Source organism: Syngnathus typhle, linkage group LG1 (genome assembly GCF_033458585.1).
Source record: "Syngnathus typhle isolate RoL2023-S1 ecotype Sweden linkage group LG1, RoL_Styp_1.0, whole genome shotgun sequence".
In the NCBI taxonomy this organism is placed as follows: domain Eukaryota; kingdom Metazoa; phylum Chordata; class Actinopteri; order Syngnathiformes; family Syngnathidae; genus Syngnathus; species Syngnathus typhle.
The window spans coordinates 21,007,571-21,031,251 of NC_083738.1; the positions used below are offsets into that span (position 1 = coordinate 21,007,571).

The following is a 23,681-nucleotide window of genomic DNA, read 5'->3' on the forward strand; positions in this document are numbered from 1 at the left end:
TTTTATTTTTATTAGTACTTACTGAATTTCTTTTTTTTTTTAATTCAATGAAGTGACACGGGTTATTAAAAAAACTGTATATGAACAGGGGGGTGTAGACTTTATATGTTTGCCATTGCAATAAATACAGACTGTTAATCACTTAGATTTTCAGCATGGTCAGTCAAATAATTATTTTCCTCACTGTAATTATTTCATTGGTTTCAGCACAGTAGAAGGCTGGGTAAAAAAACGAAGAAATAAAGACATCCTTTTTTTTCTCGATGCATGACTCACTCTGTCTCTTTCGCTCCCCGTCTCCCTCATCCAGCAGCTATATATAGTACTGGAATGATGCCCTTCCATGCAGACAGACAGATTTGTTGCCAGCAGTGATCCTCTCCTATCTCTGACGTCACTCCTCTATTTTATTATTAATTAACAATAACAACAACCAGAACATCATACATGCTCATCAGTTGAAGTTTGCACGGTGGTTACAAAAGTAATACAGTGCGGCAACAAGCACAATAACGAACATATATATAAAGTTTCTGTACAAATTGCATGTGAATGATGAAGAGTTAACGTTGAACTGAAATAGAGCATAATTAGCAGATGTGTAAAATGCAGCCAAAATCGAGAATTCCATTGGAAGAATTTCAGGAATGTGACAAATAGAACTGTTTCAAGTCGGAATGGTTGAGAATTATGCAAGGAAGGGGGTTGTTTCGAAAACATCTCTTAGAATAGAACTTGTGAAAATGTGGGAATTTGAAGAATTTGGTAAACAATTCCGTGGACATCCTCAATGCTTTGAAAGTTGGAATGGTTTTATTTGGTGGATAAATATAGGAAACAAATTTGAATTTAGCAAATAAATAATGAAACCCTGACTGGTAGAGAACAGCAGCTATGCATGGGCAGAAATTCCGAAATATGAATAAGTTACCAAAGTGTCATAAAATAGCAGTTTTCATTTTTTTTGTAAGTACAACAAAATGAAATTGGACTATTTTGCTTATGTCCATATTGACTGTGTTCAGTTTGTCCTCGGGCAGCTTCTGACTCAGCAGAATAGATAAGGGGAGGAGAGGCAATAATATTGTGTCTCTAAACACACACACACGCACACGCACACACACGCGCGCACACAATTCTCTGTCACCAACTAGCAGGATGACAATGTCATGAAAATAATCCTGTTTGACTTCCATTACCGTAAAACGAGACAAATACCAGAGCTTTATATGAAAAATAAGACGATTCCTTTAATAACATCTGTAACATGATGGTTGTATCACTTCCAATACATTGGATGCATTATATTGTACACTCGGACACGGAGTTGATTTATTCAACAAGTATGACATAGACCTGTATTGTTTTTCTACAAGGAAACTATTAAAGGGCACAAATGGTGTAGCAGCAAAAAAGATTTGTTGAGGCTACAGTAGTACAATGTATCTGCAGCGGCAATCACAACACATACACAGTACATGGCTAAGGCAGTGGTTCTCAAACTAGGGTCTCCGGACCCATGAGGGTCAGCAATATATTACTTGGGGGTCTGCAAACTAATTTCCAATAAACAAAAATGGCAATAACATTGACAAAACAAATCGATTACTTCTGCCCACCTCAGCTTCAGGCCAATCATGAAAACATTTTAGACTTCAGCGTGCCTCAAGGCATTTACTTTAAAAAATACAGCACCTTCCTTTTGTGGTCCACAGTCCAGAACAAAGACATTTTCCAGAACATATTTTCCTAACCCTGACCATACAAGTTCCATGAGAATAAAATATGACTCAAAGTGCTTTAAATAGTTAAAACAACCACCTCCTGTTAAATTGAATTAAGCTATTTTAGTTATTTTTCATTAGTAGTAGTTGAGAGGGGGGGGTGTCCCTGTAAGGGGTTGCCGAAGCCAAAAGGTTTGAGAACCCCTGCTCTAAAGAATGCACTATGTCATAGACAAGGGGTTATAAACGTTTAGTAAGGTCTGTTACTACATGATTATGACCAAGAGATTTTTACAGTCAACTGTGCTGATACAAAGCACACAAATACAGACATTATTGGAGTATATCAAGCTGTTGAGATGCTGAAATGTCAACCGTGTTCATTTCTGCTTGGATTTAGTATTAAAATAATTTCTTCCGGACATGAATAAGTAACATCCAGACCTCTAAATGCCCTACCCCTGCTAGCGTTCCTGAGAGCTCAGCACCTCGTCTCCTTCCACTGGAATGTTTTTGTTGTGTGTGGTTTTTCTGCAAGGATAGCATTTACTGCCTACTGTATGTGCTTTTTGCAACAGTGCAATCTGAACCGGCGGATACGGAACTGAGCTTTATAGCACAAAAACAACAAAAATGTTTTATTATCATATGACCCTATATGACTTTGTTGTGCAAAATTGTAAGTGAGGAGCTGTATCTGCGGGAGCAAGAGTTTAATTTTTGCAAGGGCAAAAATTTTAAGTAATTCTATTTTTGCAACAGTTGTTTTAGCATCAAGCCATATCCATTCTGTGGATTGAGTGGGAAAACAATCAGTCTCAGTTAGCCACAGAATAAAGATTGAAGCAGAATTTTAAGAGCGACATAAAAGTCTAGAGATGCTATAGATAGCTTGGCAAAAAGCAAAGTTAGACAGCCAATCTCAATCTGGCTATTTAGGGGACAAAGATTTGAAATATTTACAAAATAAAAGAATTAAGAAAGGCTTTGAAGTGATAATTTGAGCAACTCTAATGTCCGAATGATCAGTGCTAGTCTAGCACTACAGCATATAGCAGGGCTGAACAAATAGCAAAAAGTTTAACCTTATTGGGAAAACAACCAATGCTCAATACCTGCAAAATCAGAATCTTAGAAGAATCTCAAAGTCTAATTTCCGAGGGATGCTATAGCTAGCTCATCATAAAGCAAAGCTAAACCATTGACCTCATTCTGTTAGGAAAGCGGAGCCACGTTTTAGGGATTTAATGGGAATACAAAACCAACGTCTCAAATAGCTGCTAAATTTATAAAAAATAATTACGGAGAAAATATTTAGAACTAAATTTATAGCGAATGTGTGGTCCATTTACTTACAAAATAGTATTTCCTGTGCAAATTATACCAACAGTATTTCATGGTCATAAATGATAACATTTTGTCCATGAAATAGGAAGGGATAATGTATGTATGTATATAAATAAGTAAGGTATAATGTACATACGTGTATGTTATATATTTGGCTACGAAAAAAAAATCCCAACGTAATATCTGGGGCTTCTGTAGCACATGGTGTCGGGCTCCGAGATAAAAAAAATCATTTGAGCAGTCATCATAACTTCTACATGCCATAAACATTTACTTATTGATAAAAAACACCTCTCAAAAGGTTATGAATGTTATGTTACATTATGAATGTCTTCTTATAAAGAGGTAGTGATTGATGCAATGACTGACATTTTAACTTGGACATAAAATTATAAATACGGTATTTGTCATACAGTGTGTCTTTAGTTGAGGCAGTCCCTCAATTCATTCATTTACGCCGGAGTGCACATGAAGCCAGAGGCAAAATTGTGTAATTGTGAGCCTTTCGATGAAGTCAAAGAACCAAATGTGAAAGAAAAAAAAAAAAGCTTGCTGACGTTTTGGTCCGTAAAATCAGTACAGGTCCGCTCTTATTAATCCGACTCTGGTTTTTACAGCTTCAGTTACGGCCTGCCATGGCAATACGGTTTCAGTTTTGGTTTGCCACAAAGATACGGCTCTGGCTTTCATACTGTCATGCCAATACAGGAGGGACTTTTAGTAAATAGCAACAAAACAGCTCTAGCTTTTGGTCCGTCATGTCAATACGGCTTCAGCTTTGGCCTGTCACGTCACGTTGACTGACAACCCATTAGAGGCCTCCTTTGTCTATTTTACGGCAAATGACATCCCAAAATGGTGGTGTGCTAAACCCAAAACAAATCACGTTCCCGCCTTTTCCTTTCACTGCTTTTTAGTGTGATTAACTCATTTTAATGTATACCGAGTGCTCCTGTTTTTTGGTGAGACGTGTCCATTCGGACTCAATACATTTGGGGCCACCCGGTGCGATTCTTTATGCGGACGGATTACGGCCAAACACAACAAGACATTCAAGCAACGTGAGAAAATTATAATAATGGATAAAATTAAGGCTTGTGTAATAAAAAAAAAAAAAGGCATGTTATATAGAAAAAGACAAATGAGATTATGGCTATACCTGTTTCACATTGTGTGTGAGTGCTATTCGCACTGCTGCTTTAACTGGGAATGTGTGTGCGTGCAAAGCAGTGGACAGACGCCAGAGCTCATTATTGTCATTCTTCTCACTGCCTAAAAGCGAGGCAAAGCGAGGCGAAAAGCGGCCGCTTTCAATCCGACGGAAAAGACAAGAGACAAAAGGGCCCAAATTAAAACAAGTGCTGCAAAAGGCTCGCCCGTGCTCATATGCTTTTGGGGGTGGTAACCCGTCTGGGGTCTTTCAGAGCCAGACCACACAGATATATTCAGCACCACTATAGGTCCAAATACACATTGCGTGAGCGTATCCTATGTCCCGTCCGGCATGTCTGAGTGTGTGTGCGCCTTTTATCTGATTGCAGCGCTTTTTTTTTGCAATCCTCCATACAAGCACTGGCCCTGATGTGAACCTGGAAAAATCAAGAGGTCCACTTCATCCATGATAGCCCCAATGGTCTCCAAGCAACTGCAAAGCCGGGAGTCCTCTGGGAAATGTTTATCCATGAATCATAAATCAGCGGCGTGGTCCCTGCACTCGTGCGAGGTGTTTAGTGACTGGATGTGTCTGCGCACGTTATGTACTGTACATGTGGAGATGGACGCACACACGCACACACACGTATGATGTACATGTACAGTGCTACAGTGGCGGCTTAACCAGAAAAAGCTAGTACAGGCTGTGTGCTAATAATACTTCCTTTGGGTGGAGAGGACGAGGTGAAAAGGAGGACGCGTCAAGTCCTCCTGGCGTCACACCTGAAAGCGAGCACAGAAGAGAATAAATTAAAACGTGAGGTCTGCTATTCAAGCGACATGGAGAATTGGCTTTTTAATGGTTCATATTCAATTTTGGGCCTGCCAACGCGTAAAGTCCGAAATTAAACAGCCAATTAAATCTTATCTGCTTACTTCTGCAAATGTTTCTGTGAGCAAGATCTCGCTTCCTGGAGTTGAAGGTGAGAATCCCGAGCCACTTTCAAGTGGCCACCAAACGACACAATTCAGAGACACTATCATGCAGACTCACCACACTCACCTATTATGTCAAAGCTAAAAGGTCAACCGAGCGCCAATGACACAGCGGATGCCAAATGAGACCACTTATTTCCCAAAATGCTTCCATTGTTAAATTTTGCCCAACTGTGACACAGCGGTGGGGCTAATTTACATAACCCCGCCCCCACACAGAGTCTCCCCATCCTTGACTTGGCGGCCCCACAGTGGGTGGTTGTTTCTATCTTTTTGGGGGGCAGAAAAACACAACTAGCCAACCGCGACTACACATACTGTATACGTCCGGTATGTGTTTGCAGTTTGCACCAACCTGCACCGATGAGGGTTGAGTCGCCGATGTTTTCGGTGGCAGCTCTCAGCAGTAATTCTGCAGAGACACCGACACGACTCCGCATCCAGCGTCCACTTCCTGCCTCGGCACGGTCGACAAGATGGCCGCGAGGTCGGCGGAGGAGAAGTACTGGTGGGGGTGGAGGAGAAAACAAGAGTCCTGGGGAGGACAAACAACAGTTGGGTGATTAGGTCCATTAACCTAGTAGGGCTCTGAGATCTGCAGACTCAGGTCAATTAGTGGAGCTCAGAATTCAAAGGAAACATGGTGAAGCAGCAATTAGCTGTTATGCTGTTCGCAAACGGAATAAGCTGCCAACCAAAATGAAGTCAGCCCAAGTGTAAATGGTTTCAAATCCAGGTTAAAAATGGCCAAATGAAACAAATTGGAAAAGAGGAAGAGTGTAGTGGCTTTTGGGGTACCCTGTACTGTTCAGCAGCTTCCAGTCGCTGATTACTTCTGTGGCTCAAATTAAATGAAACATCCACAGTGAGATACTTCCTATTTCATTCTCAGCTCAAGCCCCCAGTGCTCACAGTTTTCAGTCTGGTCGGTGAGACGGCGATGAGAAAAGTGTCTCCATTTTCGTCTTCCCAGGAGGCTGGTGGATAATGAAGATACTTAATGAGGCAGAGAGAGTCCATCTTTGTCCAGGGCCGCCGTGACCACGCCTGCCGCTGGCACGGACAGAGAAGGTGGTATTTGGGAGCAAATTACACAGATTTCACCCCTGCTGGAGCTCAAATAAAGCCCGTTGGGGGTGATGGATGGGTTCTGAGGGGACATCACACCCAACACGGAGTCCCCTCTGACCTCCCTGGGGCCCCGATATAAGCGATGGCCAAAAGATGCGGTCATCCTTTCATCCCTCCGAACGCTCTGCATGCGGTCATGGGAATCATGGTGGTAAACACACATGTCAATCTCGTGCCATGGTGCTACAAGGTTTTTATTGTGCTTGGTGTTAGAACTGTGGCTTCTCACACACTTCACACCATCGAACTGCGATTACACATTGAGACAGACAATACACACTCCCATGTTTATACTGTATGGCCGTATAAATCCATTTAAGGACTGAACCACCGACCTACAGAAATGACGACTATCATGTCATAGTCCACTGATGCGTGTTTCTGTTTTTTTTCTCCGTCAGTTAGCGCTTGCTTGCGTTTTTTTTTTTTTCACCTAGGAGCTCAGTAGCCACAGGAGGATTGTTCCTTTTTTTTCCACCGTTTATTGTCTTGCTTGGATACTGCTCCTACTTGGATGCTATCAATTGCATTTAATGATATTTCCCAATGCACTAGATGTGAGTGAGTAATAACTAATGCTATTTATGTGGGTTAGGGACCAGGTGTCAAATCCAGGCAGTTCCACAGTTTAGCTTTTGCCTATAATGTATGTATATAGACAATGTTGACAGTCATAATGGCCCTCCGAGGGAAACTATGACTACAATACGGCCCGCGACACAAATGAGTTGGACACCCCAATCATGGGGGAACCGTATTAATATTGTAGTGTACGTGGGTAATATATGTGGCTCTAAGAGGCAAGGCCTGATGGGAGGCATATGACATTGTTGAGTAAACGTGAGCGTCTGTGTGTGAGCTGTGGCCGACCTCAGCTCAGATTGTGTTTATGTGTAAGACGTGTATAAATGCACATAAGGACTGCCATTTCAAATCCGTTTCAACTCTACTTTTGTACTTTTCTCTCTTACCTGTCACAGGTACCACATATGGAAAAGAACGACTTTTAAATGAATTATTTCTTGCATGACAAATAAATAAAATTATTACTGTCCTCCATTCTGCACTGTTATTTATTGTCCTCCTTTGCACTGCCCAGGGTGCTGTGGAGTGTTAAATGTTGGCCACAAAGGCGCATTCTGTTCATCCCAACTCTATACACGCGACCACAAAGATCTCTTTGAGTCGCGAGTATCACACAGAGGTGAGTGAACTTGTGTGAGTACGTGTGTGATTGCGTGTGTCAGACCTTGACTAATGCGGCTGTAAAAGAAATTGTCCAAATAACTGTGTCAAATAACGAAGACCAGATAACCTCTCATCCAAACACGCAAAGAGGATCTGTTTGAAATACAAACTCCATCTCTAAGGAAAAGATTTGGAATTGATTATCATGGAGGTGGAGTAACGGTTAGCATGTACGCCTCACACTTTCTAGGATCTTGGTTCGAATCTACAAGTCAGCTGTGATTGGCTCCGGGACAAGTGCTACAGAAATTGGATGCACGGATGGATAATTGACATGAACCTACGCATTTCCGACGCCTTCAAATGTCTTCGCTCTTCGACCCTTTTTCTTGACTCTTGTTGGCTTGTGATAGGGCCTGAAAATGACAAGCAAAAGAAATGTTTGTTTTGGACACTGGACCTCTCACGTGTTGTTTATTTTGCCAATTAAAAAAAAAAAAAAAGCTTAAAATCTCAGCAACATTTTTGGCTTGATACTGACAATCTTTGGTTTAGTAGTTCAGAAGGGAAACAGCTACCGTAATTTTCGGACTATAAGCACCGGAGTACAAGTCGCACCAGCCATAAAATGCCCAAAAAAGTGAAAAAAAACATATATATGTATATAAGTTGCTCCTGAGTATAAGTCGCCCCCCCCACCCAAACTATGAAAAAAAAACGTGACTTATAGTCCGAAAATTACGCTAATTCTGTCGCTAGTTCCAAACTCCTTGTGAACATTTAAGACTAACTCCTCGGGTGTCTATTTTTTAAAAAAAAACAACAACAACTGGCTTTTATGCCTTGGAGTTCAACACAGCACAAGACTTGAGTCCTTACTTTAGTATTTGATTTTATTGTTTTAAATTACAGAGTATTATAATTATAGTGATTTCTATTTATGTGCAGCACTTTGTTTCAAGTGCCATTGTTTGAGTGCTTTCTAAATATAATTGAGTTGAGTTTATTACGCAATATACATTTTCAATCTAGAGCTAGTTATGCCAATAGTCAGCTATCAATTCAACATTCGACCAAAATGTGTTGCATTGGTCATTTCGAGTCGAGTACACCATACATACATCATAAATGCCCATTTTTTTCTTGTCATGTAATACTTTGAAACACCTATATGAATGTTTAAAAGATGAAACTGTCTTGTAACAGATTCCCATAGAACATAATCTAAACATCCACCGTTTTCAAAATGTCTTTTTGGCTTCTTTTTTGAAGCTCAAATTATGATGGCCTCAAATTATGATGGGCTCATTTAGCGGCACGGCTGGCACACCATCAGGATCCTAATGTCCTATGTTGTCGTCCATTAAATCGACGACGACGACGGCGGATGCGTGACTGCGCTCCATCATTACCAGTGTGTGTGCGCACACAGCAGGCCAGATAAAATCATTACTATGGTGACAACAGGATGCGGGTCACCCCAGGGGATGCTGGGAGGGAGTCACACAGATGCTAACTCAATAAGGGACATTACACAGGGGGACCAAATTTCAAACACATGTTGAACTTGTACACGTTTTTACCCATGGATGACATCGTGCAGGTTGGTCTTGCAAAAGCACCCGCGTGCGTAAAACCTTACTGAGTTATTAAACAAATGTATACACACACATACAGCACACATTGGAACTCTGTATTTACGTCTATATCCAAACAGGAAACGAGGCGATATAAATATGACCGTCCTTTTAGGCTGCAAGCTGTTTCCAGATCTAAACATGCTTAGCTCCTCACACAAGGATTGCTTTTGTATGATTAAACTTGTGCATATTACATTTACAAATGTTAATATTGTCCTACTTTGAGCTGTGTTGGAAAAACTGTATCCATAGGCTTAGACTAGTGGTGAAATTTTGTAGGATATGAAAGTAACGTTTACCAACAATGTGGGCTGTATTAAGCTTTTTGTAAGAGCTCACAACACTCAAAAGTCCAAAATGGAGTAAATAAAGAAAGTATACCTTGTAGTTGGTGTCAGCTGGAGCTGTTCTTTTAACCTGCAAATAGATATGATGCAATTGATGGGCAAAAATATGTACCGTAAATTCCGGACTATCAGCCGCGCCTTTTTTCCAAAATTTTGAACCCCGCGGCCTATAGTCAGGTGCGGCTTATATAAGGATTTTTTTTCGTGATTTTTGTGATGACTTGATCGCTTTTATACACTGCGGTATCTTGAAGAAAAAAACAACAACAAAAATACTATTTTGAAACACTACTATGGCTGCTGCTTATTCTGGCTGTGTTGCTTGTGACTATTATGAGCTTTAGTAGGAATGCACGCTAGGTGACCTGCGTCAAAGGGCTCTAAACCCTTCGTCGCAGGCAATGTTTAGAAAGACATGTTAAAGTATGTTATTAAAACTTTTAAAAGGCTTTCTGTGAACGGTCTTTCTTTGTAAAAAAAACGCGTGTGCACGTGCGGCTTATAGTCCGGTGCGGCTTATATAAGAAAAAAACTAAAACATCCCCCAATTTTAGCTGGTGCGGTTTATAGTCCGGTGCGGCTTATAGTCCGGAATTTACGGTATTCATTTTGCTAGTGAGAGGAGCTACAAAGTCAAATCTACAAAGATGATTAATTGTGGATTATTAATTATTGTAAGATCGTAAGTGTGTGTGTGTGTGTGTGTATGTTTCTTACCGGCACTCACACTGGCTGTGTTCCACAAAAGTCAGCTGAATGAGCTCATGTTTCATGAAGGAAGTTCTCATCAACTACACACACAAAAAACACTCATGAAGGCCAGCTTTCCATCTCACAACATGATGCGTTGAATACTTGTGTGTGAGCATGTGCATGTACCTCCATGGTGAGCGTGTGCATGAGCGAGGGCACGCACTCCATGGCCTCGTCGGCACAGCAGCCGCCACATCTCCTCACTGCCACGCAGGAGGGCACAAAAAGGTGGTGCGTCTCCCCCGGCAACTCCCGCCAGACCTCCACCAAGGTTTCTCGGGGCTCGCAGCCGCTGCGGGAGTACACCTCCAACCACCGCCGCACTGAGTGAGGATGAGAGTCACCACAGATTGGACGATGGAAGGCAAAGGGGACAACTCTGCCGGGAATTACCTTCTCGACCTTCTCTGGATTTGGACGAGTCGGTGGGATGCCAGTGAGCCAGCTGGTGGAATAGAGAGAGGGGAGGAAAAAAGTCAAAGCAATCTTTTCCTGACTGGAAATAAGAGTAAACAACTGAGATCATGTGGTTGCACAATTGTGCACACGCTCTTGTCATTGGGAATGTGACTGAGTAAAGACCTGGGAATTTACCATTCACATTTAGATGCTTGCTAAATGAGAGTTAGCATAAGCTGCCATTGTTTAAAGCGCTTCTAATTAACCCCAAATCAATTGTAGCTGTTCAAGTAGGCTTTTTCTGATCAACATATAGTAACGCAGATAAACATTCACTAGATGTTCTCTACAAGCAGATTTCAGGATGGGGCGAGAGGGGGGGAAGTACCCCCGCAAACCACCTCTAGCTCCGCCAGTGCTCAAAATGCGAGCAAGTGATTGATGTCACATGCCTATATCAGAGTTTATTTGCCTAAGGTTAATATAACTGAGGAGTTACACAACTGTGTTAATGTGGTTGCATAAGTGTGCAGACCCACTTGTAACTATATTTGTGACAGCAGTCACCATTGGGCTTCATAGCCATCGACATTTATGGATTATTATAAATTTCAGCTGCTTTGGATTTAGGCTGCTTCCAAAAGAAATAAAAAGCACAAGAAAGTGAACAAAGATAATTCAGTACGTACTCATACAGTCAACACTTTTTACTATTCACACAAAGTTTTCGGTCTTCTCTCATGATTCAGAGCTGTCAATCAACAAAACACATTTGCACTGCTATCAAATCAAGTGTACTGTGGAGTGGGCTGGTGTGTCAAAAGGAGTCTTGAAATCATGAAAGAATTTCCTGTTAGATAGCACCCCGCGGCCCCTTTTGAACGCAAGAACTTAGTTACGACAAAATGAAAGGATGGAGGCCGCCAGATCGGGGGCCCGTCGCTGTAAATGTGTCTGTCATTAGATGCTGACGTGACGAAAAATATTTGCCATGGAAAAGTTTGGGAGGGTTGCCGAGCTAGAGCTGCTACCTTTGCCCCCTTCGCCCGCCCACCCACTGCAAAGTCTCTCATGACGAGCAGAGAGTGAGAGTCTGTGCCACTGGGATTAGGAGTTCAATAGGCAAGACACACATTTTTACAAGGACACATGCTGCAGCTTGTGTGGCCAAAAACTCACTAAATCTTTTTTTAATCCCAAAACACAGCTTTAATTATTTTATATGGCAATGTTTGAATCTTGTGTCGCAAGCTCCTCTTTGTAGCAAGTTTTGAAAATGTGAGTCCATCCGCTTATGTCACATTGACTTTCATTCATTTGAAGGATGACAAATTATTAACCTGACACTTATTTTAGCATGCAAATCTAATGAACCTTATTAAACCACGATGCACACAAAATGCAAACAAAAATCCAATAACTGTGTGTGTGTGTGTGTGTGTGTGTATGAAAAGGGGTGGAAGGGTTTAAAAGGGGCCGACCGAACAAAGTCTACATTCCCTTATGAGTGGCCTTGGTCTTTTTCACACACACACACACACACGCACGCACACACACACACACACACACACACGCACACACACGCGCACACACGCGCACACACACAGACACACAATTATATTAGTCATATGAACACGCTATATAGCTCAACTCATTCAGTTTTTTTAAGTCGTCACTTTGCCATCAAGGTGCCCAACACACCTATGTGCAAAGAAACAAACACAGACAGACAGACAGACGGACGGACGGACGGACGGACAGACAGACAGACAGACAGATACAATCAGCAGAGATCAATTTCCAAAAACATGCACAAATTAAGACTCAAATAATAAGCAAAGCATCTATTGCTGTTGTTAGCCTCATTTTTAGCATTCTGCCAACGAAGCCCGAAGAATTCTGCCTAGCAACAAGTGAGCACGCAGATGTCTTGGAAGCATGTTAAAAATAATCAAGGTCAGGCCATGTAGCGTATGGCCTCATGAATGAGTAAAACATACAGTATAGAGTTAGGCCCGGCTCCCAGCGCGCCTCACAGCACTGAGTGTTCCTGATAGACTTTTCCAGACATAAATAAAGAAAACACCTACTCGTGAGTGTGAGGTGAAGATGAGTTCACATGTTACATTCACTCAGTGACCACCACGGGTAATAATATCTTGAAGAAAAAAAAAAACAGTAACACCTGCAAGCGCTACAACCAGTTACCTTGTATTGTGACAACATAACGTGTAAATTAGAAACACTTTTGGCTTGCCAGATTGTCCTAAAGACAGCAATTTTTGTTTAGCTCTTCTGCTACTTTTCAAAATACAAACTGGCAGATCTACTGGTTGTAACTGACAGTGACCCATTATCACTGAATGGGTAGGTAAATCGATGATCATCTTTATTCATTAAATCAGGGAAATGAAGGGATGTTATCTGCTAGCTATGTCAGGTAGCACCAATTTTTTAATGAACAGCTAAGCTAACACCATAATGAGCCAAAACCAACACCGCGTGTATTCGGTTTTTATGATGGTGCCATTTCATCATGAACTACACTACATTGTGACAGATATATATAAAGATACATAGACAGATATATAGGCTACTGTAGATTTATGGATGAAGATTTATATAGAAACAGCAATAGCCAAATACGGTATTGTATATCAATTTTTAGATACTAATACATGTTGACAGATTTATAAATGATAGATTAAAACAGACATATGTGTAGATTTGTTGCTGGATAAAGTAGTAAACTGATTTAAAGATACAAATACCGTATAGAGATTTTCCGACAGATAGTTGTATAGACATATATAGACAGAGACAATATTCATAGACGGATAGACTATAGTATAGATTTATATCGATTTTTAGAGAGATATACTTATACTGAAGAGAAATTTAGATTTATATACTGTAGATGGAAGAGAACTAGAGAGACAAATAGCAGTGTAGATAGATTGACAAACAGGCTGTTGTATATAGTAGACCGATAGATAGATAGATAGATAGATAGATAGATAGATAGATAGATAGATAGATAGATAGATAGATAGATAGATAGATAGATAGATAGATAGATAGATAGATAGATAGATAGATAGATAGATAGATAGATAGATAGATAGATAGATAGATAGATAGATAGATAGATAGATAGATAGATAGTGGAAAGGTGACAGGTGGTCATTGACCTGGAGTAGGATGATTTGCTCAGATAAAATATGGAATAAAACACAACGTGATCATCAACGCACGAAGTATAGCACATGCTTGCAAAGACACTTTAGAGGTCAGATGAGCCACATACGCACGCACGCAAGCACGCGCACACAAACGCGCGCGCGTGCACGCGACGCACACATCCATACGTTACCTTGGCGTGTGACGTCGGGATTGTGGTGAGCAGCAGGAATTGAAACATTCCTAGAATAACTTGGAGCATAATCCCCATTGTATGCACGGGAGTCCTATGGAACCGGCAAACTACAAATAATAATTTTGGATCATTTATATCCAAAGATGTCTGTCTCCGTATGTGCGTGTCCGTGTGTCCTCCGTGACCGAGCAAAGACGCACCAAAGCCGGCGTTCACTCTCCAGCCTCCCGGCCGTACAACGACATCCTCCGTGGCATCTTTATCTTCATCCGGAGGTGTGCAACTCTCATGTTCTCGTGGATATTCCTCTCTTAATCTTGCCAATCTCCAACATATCGACACAAAATGGTGATTGTAATCAAGAGACTTGAGTGGGGAAAGTTTGGATTTTATATTAGGGCTTGTCTTCTCTTTGTCGCAAAATCTTCCTCACAGGGCGACTAGAAATGACTTCAAAATCCATTCAATGTGATGCTGGATCGTGCGGAGATCCACCGCATGACGAAGAAGGGGCGGGAGGGAGTGGAAGACAGTGCCGCATATGGCGTCCCAAGATCGGTCACACTCTGTCCGTGATGTCGCTCCCTTGGAACACGCCACCGCTCTGAAATCCTCTTTGAAAAGAACAAAAATGATAAGAAACGGGCAGGTCCAACTGTAGTAGAAGTACGTAATGATGTTCGTCCGGTCCCACCAGAAAAGGGGGGAGAGAATGTGTCAGCGCCAGAGCAGAGCGGAGCAGAGCAGAGCAGTCAGTGTTCATTTGTTGTGGTCGGCCAGCTCGTTTTCCCTTTTTGCCCTTGAGACGCACACAGGGGAAGGAGCATTGCAACTTTTTTCCAAAACGGGATCGGCAGGCAGCCGCTCTGGATACAGGTGCGAGTGCGGTACTAGTGGCCCCACGGCAGGGGTCACAGGGGGTTGCATGTATATGTATGCATGCAGCATGCATGGGGCCCCTTGCCAAAGGGGAACACGGCCAGAGTTGCCACAGAGGTCACGTCCTCTGTCATTCTTTTTTCCTTTCTTTCTTTTCTTTTTGGAACGGCGATCGTTCAGTATTGACTACGTTCAAAGTATGTGTTTCCAATTGGATTAACACAATCAACAATTCAATAAAAATACAGTACAAAATTTCTATTTTAAAATATACCCTGTTTGAGGAAGCCCTATTCATTGGAAGTCTGGATGCAGAAGGAGTTTCAGAGACTGCAATAACACCACAAAAAGTTTCTTTTTGTTCCCACTGGTTACCAAGAGGTATTTGCATGAAGGCATAGCGCTTTCCCACCAAAACTGAGGAATTTTAACCACAATTGTTTTACATCATTTTGTCACGTCAGAGACCCTTCAATAAAATGGGACACATGGTAACTGTTTTAAATTGCGTAAAAATGCACAATGTCGCTTTGAAATGAGATTTATCGTTATCTTAATAGCATGCCTAAATCATGTTTTAAAGTCTTCAGAAAAAAGAGAATTAACTAACAACTATTAAAGCCATATTTGAACTTTTGCGTATAACCATGACCTCGATAACTAAGAATTCACACAGGCATAAAAAAAATAGCAAGCACTTTGTTTTTTGGATTAATATTGCGAGTGAGATTACAATATTATACTGTCATTTTTTCCCTTATTTTATAATAAAGTTGACTGAAATAGCGCCTTGAAGATACGAGGACCCAATATTCGATTTTTTCAAGACACACGCTGTCATTTAGTAGTTTGGCAAATCGTGAACAATTTGTTAAAAGGAGTCTTGAAGTTGTTTATGCCACTCCCAGTTAAAGTTTAGAACAATAAACCAAGACAATTCCATTTGTATATAAAAAACAACCACAGATTGTTTAGACTGCTTAGATTAATACACACAATGCAAAATGCCAAAGACAGACTTACAAATAGAATCTGTAATCGTGGTGCTACAACCCTTCAAGCAACAGACATTTCAAAAAAGACAATAATTAAAGGCATATAGACTTTATCCTCTGTGAAAAATGAATTTTAACTTTACCGAGTCACTTGGTAGTAGTGCAAATCTTCATTTTTGGCTTCATGACTGCCCCCCGGTGGCCTAGTTGTTCCTCCAAGAAAATCACCGACCATTAATTGTAACCTACAGAGACAGTGAGTGCCATCAAACTTTCATTATGGACAAATGTCATTACGTTTGAGGCCGCTTGAGGTCAGCAAAGACAAATCTGATCTATGAAATTCAGTAAGGCATGACTTTCCTCAATTACATGAGCTTCGTAAAAACGTTAGCTCCAGCCTCAGGTGGCTGTGAATGTGGATTGCAATATCAATGCCACTCAACAAAAGGCTTTATTGGCCGTAATTCGCAAAGAGTTTAATGGTGCGATCAAAAGGCCAAGCTTAATCGGTCTGGCGTTCATTCGTTTACCATGTCAAATAAAACCAAACACATCAATTACAAGAATATAAATAAGACGATATAAATAAAGGGAATGCAGCTGGTTTCATGGCTCACTGAAGAGCTTTCGTTTTGTTTGGCCGAGAGTATAGGAAACCAACCATCCGTTTTCTGTAGTGCTTGTCCTCATTAGGGTGGCCACTGAGCTGGAGCCTATTGCAGCCCACTTTTTGTCCACCCTATACTTACAAAAACAAGCATTCCCACACGCCACATGACAGTCTTCAATGAAGCCAACATTCAAATTTTGCAAATGTCAGCCTACGTGAAATAAATTGAGATTCAAACCCAGGAGCTCTCAACCGCGAGGCAGATGTGCTAACAACTCCATTATGCCATTGCTTAATAAACCAAGTCACTAATTTCCCTGTGATACTGAGATCTTTATCATCTCTCTCGCATGATGGCGCAGAGGAATGTGCATGATTTGACACCTTGAATGACAATTAAGTGCCTGCGTGCGTGCGTGTGTGAGTGTCAAAGTGAAATCACCGACATGGTGGTGTGTTTGGGTTATCATGGCACACATGAGGGTGGCTCAGTGTGTGTGCCTCACAGGGGAGGTGAACATTATCTTTTATGTCTCAGCTCCGGGCCGGCTGGTGACAAGTCAACACAAGAAAACATTCTGTACAGCGGTGGTTCTCAAACTGGGATCACTAAGGCGGTCTGTGAAACATAGCTCAGGAGTCCATAAAATAATTTTCAATACTTAGTTCTGTTTGATCATTTTAAAAAAGGGCATGAGGGGAAAGAAATACCAACCTGTACGATAAACAAACAGCATACGTGTCTACTGTCATACTGTGAGGAAAGAAGTTAATGGCAAATGCCAAGTCAAAAAAAACCTTGATGTTAAACATGAGCATTTCTTGATTTTGCCATCTTCAGTCTTGTTTCGTTCAAAGTTAGAGATGTCTGAAAAGTGACAGTAAAGTTGTGACGTTAATTTCGGTCGACAGCTGTGGGTGACATTGTCCAACATGGCGGCTCCTGAGCTAGATGAAGATTGATTCTCTTTAATTCTATTCCAAAACGGAATATTGATCAGAACGCTGTGTTTTCCTCTTTGAGAACCCCTTCAATATCCCCAAATGTTCTCAAATAACAGTTACGCAAAAAATATATATATATAAGCCAATTTCCTTTTGGTGCCATTTTCAACAGTCAAACAGAACAGAGGGTCCATTTTGTGAGCGTGAAATTAATTCTTGACTCATGGGAGTCACATTTGATTTGTAAGTCCAAAGGCGACATCACACCGGTCCCTGTGTGAAGTTTCATAAAGGCTCGCGTCTTTCGTCTTGTAATGTCGCTACCCGTGGGGACATACTGTGGACTTGGACGATCCTTTACGACAGCAAGCATGAGATTCCTTTGGGGTTTGCCGCGTTAGAAGAAGAAACTTCACACAGGTTCCTCTTTTATGAGCGGAAAAGTTGTGACCACCACTGATCCAAACTCGCATCACGCCGCACACACGGGAAGGAGACTCAGTCAAAAGACACGCTGTGTCTACAAAACGTCTATTGACGTATGTTTAACTGGACGTAACCAGTTTAATGATGCACTTTCGCACACTGGTGATTTTTGTTGTCTTTTTTGAGCGGCCTTTGTCGTGATGTCATCGGTGATGCCATTCCAGTCACTTCAATCTGTGTTTGCCTCCTCATTATGGGAAAAAACATATTGGAATGACGGCCAAAACTAATAAAAATTTGAAAACTAATTCCCATCTTAATGAAACCTCCTATTTCTCTCCGCCGTTGCGAATTCTGTATTTCTCCAAGAACTCAGTGTGTTTCTGCCGCAGGATCTCCGTTTGTTTCTTAAAACCGTTGACCCTACAAAAACAAAACAGAACAAAAATAAATTGTTGAGCTGACCTGATTCTTCAGCTACGACGAACGGCGGTAGTAACTAAAATCTTATCTCAAATCACCATATTAGCTTGTGAGTATTTTTATAAAACCTGCATGTGTTACTACTATAGGTTACAGAACAGGCTTATAAATGCACTGATTAGCCTGCCTTGGCCGGTCCGCCATTGTGTGTTAGCATGTAGCTAGCTGTCTTGTAGTTGTTCTAAATACATTCAACTCAACATTTTCCTACATATAATTTATGAGCTACAATATGTCTATCAAATACGCAAATCAAAGTCCAGTGTGACGGTTGCTGCCAGGCAGGGGCGATAAAATATTGTCAAGTAGGAAAAATATCTGATAAACAGACCAGAGAATGCGATAATCACAGTAAGTTTACATAAGTTGTCACTAACCTGGCCCTCTCCTTGGATTCCTTGTATATTTCGGTGATGACTCGATCCTTCTCGTCCATAAAGTTACTGTGGACTTCTTCCAGCTTCCTGCAATGATTGATTAAAGTCAAGCAGGCACGCTTTTCAAAAATCCTAAAGATCAGCAGAATGTTTCATGATACTAACCCAGAACATTCCCAAAGGTTCAATGTTATCAATTGGGTGGATCATCTAAGCCTTCTTATTCAAGTCAACCCCCAAGATTTTCTTTGTAACAATATCCATATTCTGTGCATCCTAGCTTGTAGAAACACAGTGTTCTGATTGATCTTTGATTTGCGGAATATGAATTAAACAGCCAAACTCCACCTATTTTTATCCATTTCCGTGGGGAGCCATTTTGCCACTGTCAGGTCACCAGTTCTCTCAAAGTGATGGATAAGAATGGGTGAATTTTGCTGCTTAACTCATATTCCACAAATAGAATATTAATCAGAACGCCGTGTTAAGACCAGTGGGGGCACATAAAACATTATTTTGGGGTTGACGTACCCTTTAAGTTAATGGTTCGGTTCAAGTTAAGGGAACACAATACAAATCAAACAGTACCAGATTTTATGGAATTTAAAAGGAAACATAAATAGGGTTCATCTTTAATTACTACCAAAGTCGTGCATCAATAGTTTGTCTTCTTTTTAGGGAATAGAGATGAAGACAAGTGCAACAGTAAGTGTGAATTACTGTCATTAGTTATTTAATTGCCACTAAAAGTTGTATTATGACCATGATACGTGTTTTTTTTCCCTTCAGTTTACTGCTAGCCAGATACTGAGCAACACTATGTTTAATTATGGACAAGTCATGTGGCCAGAGGGAAAGGCAGTTACAATTTAACCCTAATAATCCTCTTATCATATAACATAATTGTCCCTGCATTTTGTTATTATCATTTTAACGGCTAGTTTTAAAACAATCGAGACACGGAAGGTCAGATTTGGCACCTGTGATCCCAAGCCCACATCCCTTGAAATGACACCATCGCCGACATGAAATTTCACCTGAAGAAGATAAAGTGTGCCCCGACGCTGAGCGCCATAGTGAGGAAACAGTAGGCCACCAGGCGGAAGTTTCTCTTGCGCCGCCTCTCCCTTTCCTCCACGGACATTTCCTGGGTGTGGGACTGATATATTTGCTCCCAGTAACGTATGTTGTCCTGCGCTGTCGCGCCGCTGTAGGGAAACGGCAGATGAACATTGTGCTGATATACTTGTTTGAAATACAATCGGTGCATGACGGTTCCTGTCTGTTGGAGTTAGTGGACAAAGAATCTCAAAGCTTACTGATTCAATTGAAACGGATAGCACATCGTATAAGTCATATATAAATATATATAAGTATAAGTTATATATAAATATAAGTCAAAGCAAACCATTCTTGACAATGAATTCCAAATGTAGTGTGCTGTAAATTGAAACACAACTGGTGCTACGTGGGCAATGATTCCTTATAATGCAACTAGAGCGAGCCCGCATACCACCGGTAGCATACATTGAGAATGACTGGATTAATGTAGTAGTTGTTCCCTAATTTAAGTAACCTATTGATTGTAAGAACGTAATTGCATCTGGTGACTTAATGCCTTTTAGTAGTCATGCTAAGGCTAACACTGGTTTTCAGTATGAAAGGCGTTGAGTAATTTTACAATAATATAACTTTTTAGAATTGACTTGCCAAAATACTACTTTCTTCCTTTGTTAAATTAGGACTTTGATATCATATGATTATGTGACTTCAGTTTGAAAAATAATGATTTATTTTCATAATAGAAGTGATTAGCCCTTCAAAATAATATACTATACTATTACTTTTCCATAAAAAAAACCCAACAACTAGATTTCCTTCTGAAAATTATGTTTTAATATGTTGTTGTTGTTAATATTTATTGAAATGTTGTGATAGTCTCACTTTCCCAAAATAGGCAACTTCTTAATTTTTGTGGCATTTAGGGGCGTAATTAGGGGCGAGCGCGTCTTTAGAAAAACAATTAGTAACAACAAAATGGGATCACCTGGTTCCATAGTTGGTGTGACTGGAGGCCGACCTGAAGACCTGGCCACCTTCTCCTCCTCCATTATAGGGACGTCTGATTTTGAAATCATACTCTTTCCTGCTGGGCTCCCTGCTCAACACGGTGTAGGCCTCGTTCAGCTCCACAAACTGGCTGTGCAGTGTTGGGTTAGAAGGGTCACTGTCTGGGTGCAGCTGCACAACATCAACCGGGTAAGTACAAATTAAAAATCAAGCATTTTGGCAGGTTTAGGGTGGACTCATGAACCCTGGCCGAGGAACAAATTTCTTAACATTAGCTTTAGACTGCCACCTTGTGGTGGAACAATTTCTAAATAGCCTGTTAAAAAAAAAAAAAAAAAAAAAAAAAAAAGAGTTATTCATCAGATTTATATGTCCCCAATACAATGATATATTTGAGATATTCAAAGATGTTTTTGAGGTAAATGGTTGTACATCTTCGAGACTATAGACCTACTTGGCAGAGAATAAAGTTGGATGAAAAAAAAAACATAGTTTTAAGTAAACATTTCATATCTTCACCAAATTGTATTTTCTCTCAAGGTTAGTTACAGAATACTTATTGAATGTATTACATTGTGTTTTGGCACATCAACAACAGATTATTAATTTTTCTCAAAAATGTGCAAAAACCCCCCATGATTACCTTTTTAGATTTGTCAAAAAATGCATTTTTGATTTCCTCCAAAGTTGCGTTGGATTTGACTCCCAGTAGGTCATAGTAGTTGGCACTTTTTCTTATATGACAGACATAAAGCACAGCACAGTATAAAAAAAACACAATCGACAAATAGTTTAGGATGAATACAACACACAATATGCTTGCGATTGGGCATCTTGGTAGACTAGCTAGCTGTTAACTCGCCTGCCTCACATTTAAGAAGTCCTGTCCTCCCTCCCACATTCCCAAAGCATACGTGCAAGCTTGACGTGAATGTGAGCGAGAATGTTTATCTGTTTTTATGGTGACTCGTCAAAGCGCGCAGCCAACTAAAGACAAGTGATACAGTAAATGATAAATATGCCAAGTGGTTCAAAAGGTGTGTCGGCCTCAAATCCAAAGCGATGCAATGCCGTCATCTACATAGATCTGTTTAGTTATTACAATATTTTATAAACACAGCTAAGCGTTGAAAAACGTACTTGGCGAATATATTCATTGTGGCGGTGAACGCTCGGATTCCAGCTGACAAATATTAAGCGACGTATTAGTACTGAGCATTGTGTAAAGCGCTTTTTTTCGGCAAAGGTTGTTGAGAAACAGCAAAATAAATAAAGATGTATTGTATTGGTGCATGTTATTCAAAGATTACCTTTGTGCAGCACTCCTGGATAAGAGACGCAGTCCACTCTTGCAGCACCAAAGGCAACTCTGGCAGAGACGCAGATGCACCTCCAGCTGCATGGCAAAGATGGCAGTGGTGACACCACACAGTGCTCCTTTGCAGACCAACAGACATGGGCTAACTCCTCCACTGCTTATGCCAATCAATGCCTGCCTGAAAAAGGTAGTGATATATTTGTAAGAAAAAAGTTATACATTTATTAGACTAGTCATGCATTTTTTTATAGAATCAATTCATATGATTTCAATAAAAAAGCTGGAAATTTTACATGAATTACGTTTCTTAACATTAAAACTTTATTATTTTAATAGTACGACGTTATTTCAAAAGTATTATCAAAAGTTACCTCCAAAAGACATTCTGTTGTCAAGACAAATTGAGTTCTTATCTCTGAAACCACAATTTTTGTCAGTTTATTTGTAAATTAACTGAATTAATTCATCCATCCATCTGAACCACAAAACCGCACAACTTTTTAATTTCAAAATATTGACCATTTTGAAAATATAATTGTTTTCTTTTGTTTTGTTGTCCGCTGACCGTCCCTCATAATTGTGGTCCTGAAAGCTACATCTAAGGACATTTTATTTTGATTATTATATATTTATTTTACAGTACAGTACTCGATGGGTTACATGAGAATGGAACAAATAACCTGATGACGTTGTTGACGTCTGAGGAACACAACATGGGCGTTCAGTTAAAATAGCAAAACAAAACATCTCTAACGATATTTATTACTACTCATATAAGGTGAATCTTTTATTCCCATCTTATCAAAACTACGGCTTCCATCTCACCACTCACAAAAGGTACTTGGCGTTAGCTGCAAGGGTTCGCTCACCTTTTTGAGTTGTTCATAACATGCTAGCAACATTCGAGAATGACAAGCCACTAAGCGTTGTGAGTAAACAAGGAAGATAAAAGACAAATCCAAATTTTGCTTTAAAATCCAAATAAATGTGGCAATTGAAGCAAAACAACTGACATACCAGAAAGAGTGAAGCTCTTAACAATGTTGTCTCGGTACAGTTGCATAAGATAAAATTCGGTTTAAACCCGGAAAACAATTAAGTGTACTTTCAAAATAAAACATATAGTGTGCTCAGAAGGTGAATTCAAGATGACAATTCATATTAACAATTCATATCAACTGTACGCGCATTTATTCCAACGGATTATTGCGAACACGTCACATGCATTTATAGCTTTGTTATTTTAACCGTATAATCTTCAGAATTATTTTTTGTATTAACGAAACCTAATGGATTGAATCTTGTCAGCTTGACTCAGAACAATTCACATTTGGCATGTAACCACGCCCCCAGCGCGTGTATGTCAGCAAACTTGATAACCTTGCTTCAGGAAAAGAAAATGTAAATTATTGTTTGATGTCATGTTTATTGTGTTTTAAAATATGTTTTTTGCATTGGTGGTAAAATTGATTATAGTGTTGTTTACTAGTTTGTTATTTCCATGGTTTAGGTCACATGCACC

At 40.3% G+C, this 23,681-nt stretch overlaps 2 protein-coding genes across 3 annotated transcripts; both read right to left on the bottom strand.

Moving 5' to 3' along the window:
• Positions 1-1,224: 1,224 nt before the first annotated feature.
• vegfba (vascular endothelial growth factor Ba) lies at positions 1,225-17,879 on the bottom strand. Its single transcript, XM_061272547.1, has 10 exons — positions 16,071-17,879; positions 14,748-14,852; positions 14,051-14,667; positions 10,672-10,723; positions 10,405-10,601; positions 10,243-10,316; positions 9,560-9,595; positions 7,883-7,954; positions 5,575-5,754; positions 1,225-5,006 (listed from the first exon to the last, which is right to left on the bottom strand). The coding sequence occupies exons 3-10, from the start codon at positions 14,126-14,128 to the stop codon at positions 4,985-4,987; spliced, it is 711 nt and encodes a 236-aa protein (XP_061128531.1). The 5' UTR covers positions 14,129-14,667; positions 14,748-14,852; positions 16,071-17,879; the 3' UTR covers positions 1,225-4,984.
• A 146-nt stretch (positions 17,880-18,025) lies between these two features.
• Positions 18,026-23,279, bottom strand: dnajc4 (DnaJ (Hsp40) homolog, subfamily C, member 4). 2 transcript variants are annotated; one of them, XM_061272523.1, is made up of 8 exons: positions 23,177-23,216; positions 23,029-23,078; positions 22,152-22,337; positions 21,485-21,575; positions 20,819-21,012; positions 19,809-19,979; positions 18,772-18,858; positions 18,026-18,334 (listed from the first exon to the last, which is right to left on the bottom strand). In XM_061272523.1, exons 2-8 carry the CDS (start codon positions 23,043-23,045, stop codon positions 18,241-18,243), a joined length of 840 nt encoding a protein of 279 aa, XP_061128507.1. In that variant the 5' UTR covers positions 23,046-23,078; positions 23,177-23,216; the 3' UTR covers positions 18,026-18,240. The 2 variants fall into 2 exon arrangements, with proteins under 2 accessions (XP_061128507.1, XP_061128518.1); XM_061272534.1 differs by lacking the exon at positions 23,029-23,078 and having other exon boundaries at positions 23,177-23,279.
• Positions 23,280-23,681: the final 402 nt, after the last annotated feature.